The sequence below is a fragment of the Sinocyclocheilus anshuiensis genome, unplaced genomic scaffold (genome assembly GCF_001515605.1).
Source record: "Sinocyclocheilus anshuiensis isolate Anshui unplaced genomic scaffold, SAMN03320099.WGS_v1.1 scaffold188, whole genome shotgun sequence".
NCBI lineage: Eukaryota > Metazoa > Chordata > Actinopteri > Cypriniformes > Cyprinidae > Sinocyclocheilus > Sinocyclocheilus anshuiensis.
Window position 1 is genome coordinate 363859 of NW_015555768.1, and position 443 is coordinate 364301.

Genomic DNA, 443 nt, shown 5'->3' on the forward strand with positions numbered 1-443 from the left:
GCAAATGGCTGCAATATAACAAAGAGTGAAAAATTTAAGGGGGTCTGAATACTTTCCGTACCCACTGTATATATATGAATTTTCATAATTTCCAAACCTAAAATCAGCAAGCTTATATTTTGATGTGTTGCCGGCAAGTAAGTATATGCGTTGTCGTGTTTAGCGCTGCCAAGTGAAGCGCGTCAGTGAATGAAATGTCTGTTTTTTTATTTTGCTGTGAAACCGGCAGCTCATAGCCTAGATTTATGCTTTCATTTTGAATGGAAATCTTACAGTATTACAGTTAGTCCGTCTGAAACAGTGATTGTGAATTAACAGCTGTCAACCATGGTGCGCAAATGAGCGGTCTGAACATTTACACAGCGCATTTTTTATTTTGGTCGCACATGCGCACCCCTGTATATATACACACACACACACACACACACATTATATCTATCTAA

At 38.4% G+C, this 443-nt stretch overlaps 1 protein-coding gene across 1 annotated transcript in view; it reads left to right on the top strand.

Moving 5' to 3' along the window:
- LOC107674322 (sodium- and chloride-dependent taurine transporter-like) overlaps nucleotides 1–443 on the top strand; it is a 25217-nt gene that overhangs the window by 16358 nt on the left and 8416 nt on the right. The window contains exon 9 of the mRNA XM_016468262.1: nucleotides 276–306. Within this exon, the coding sequence (XP_016323748.1) occupies nucleotides 276–306 (31 nt within the window). The remainder of the gene's footprint in view (nucleotides 1–275; nucleotides 307–443) is intronic.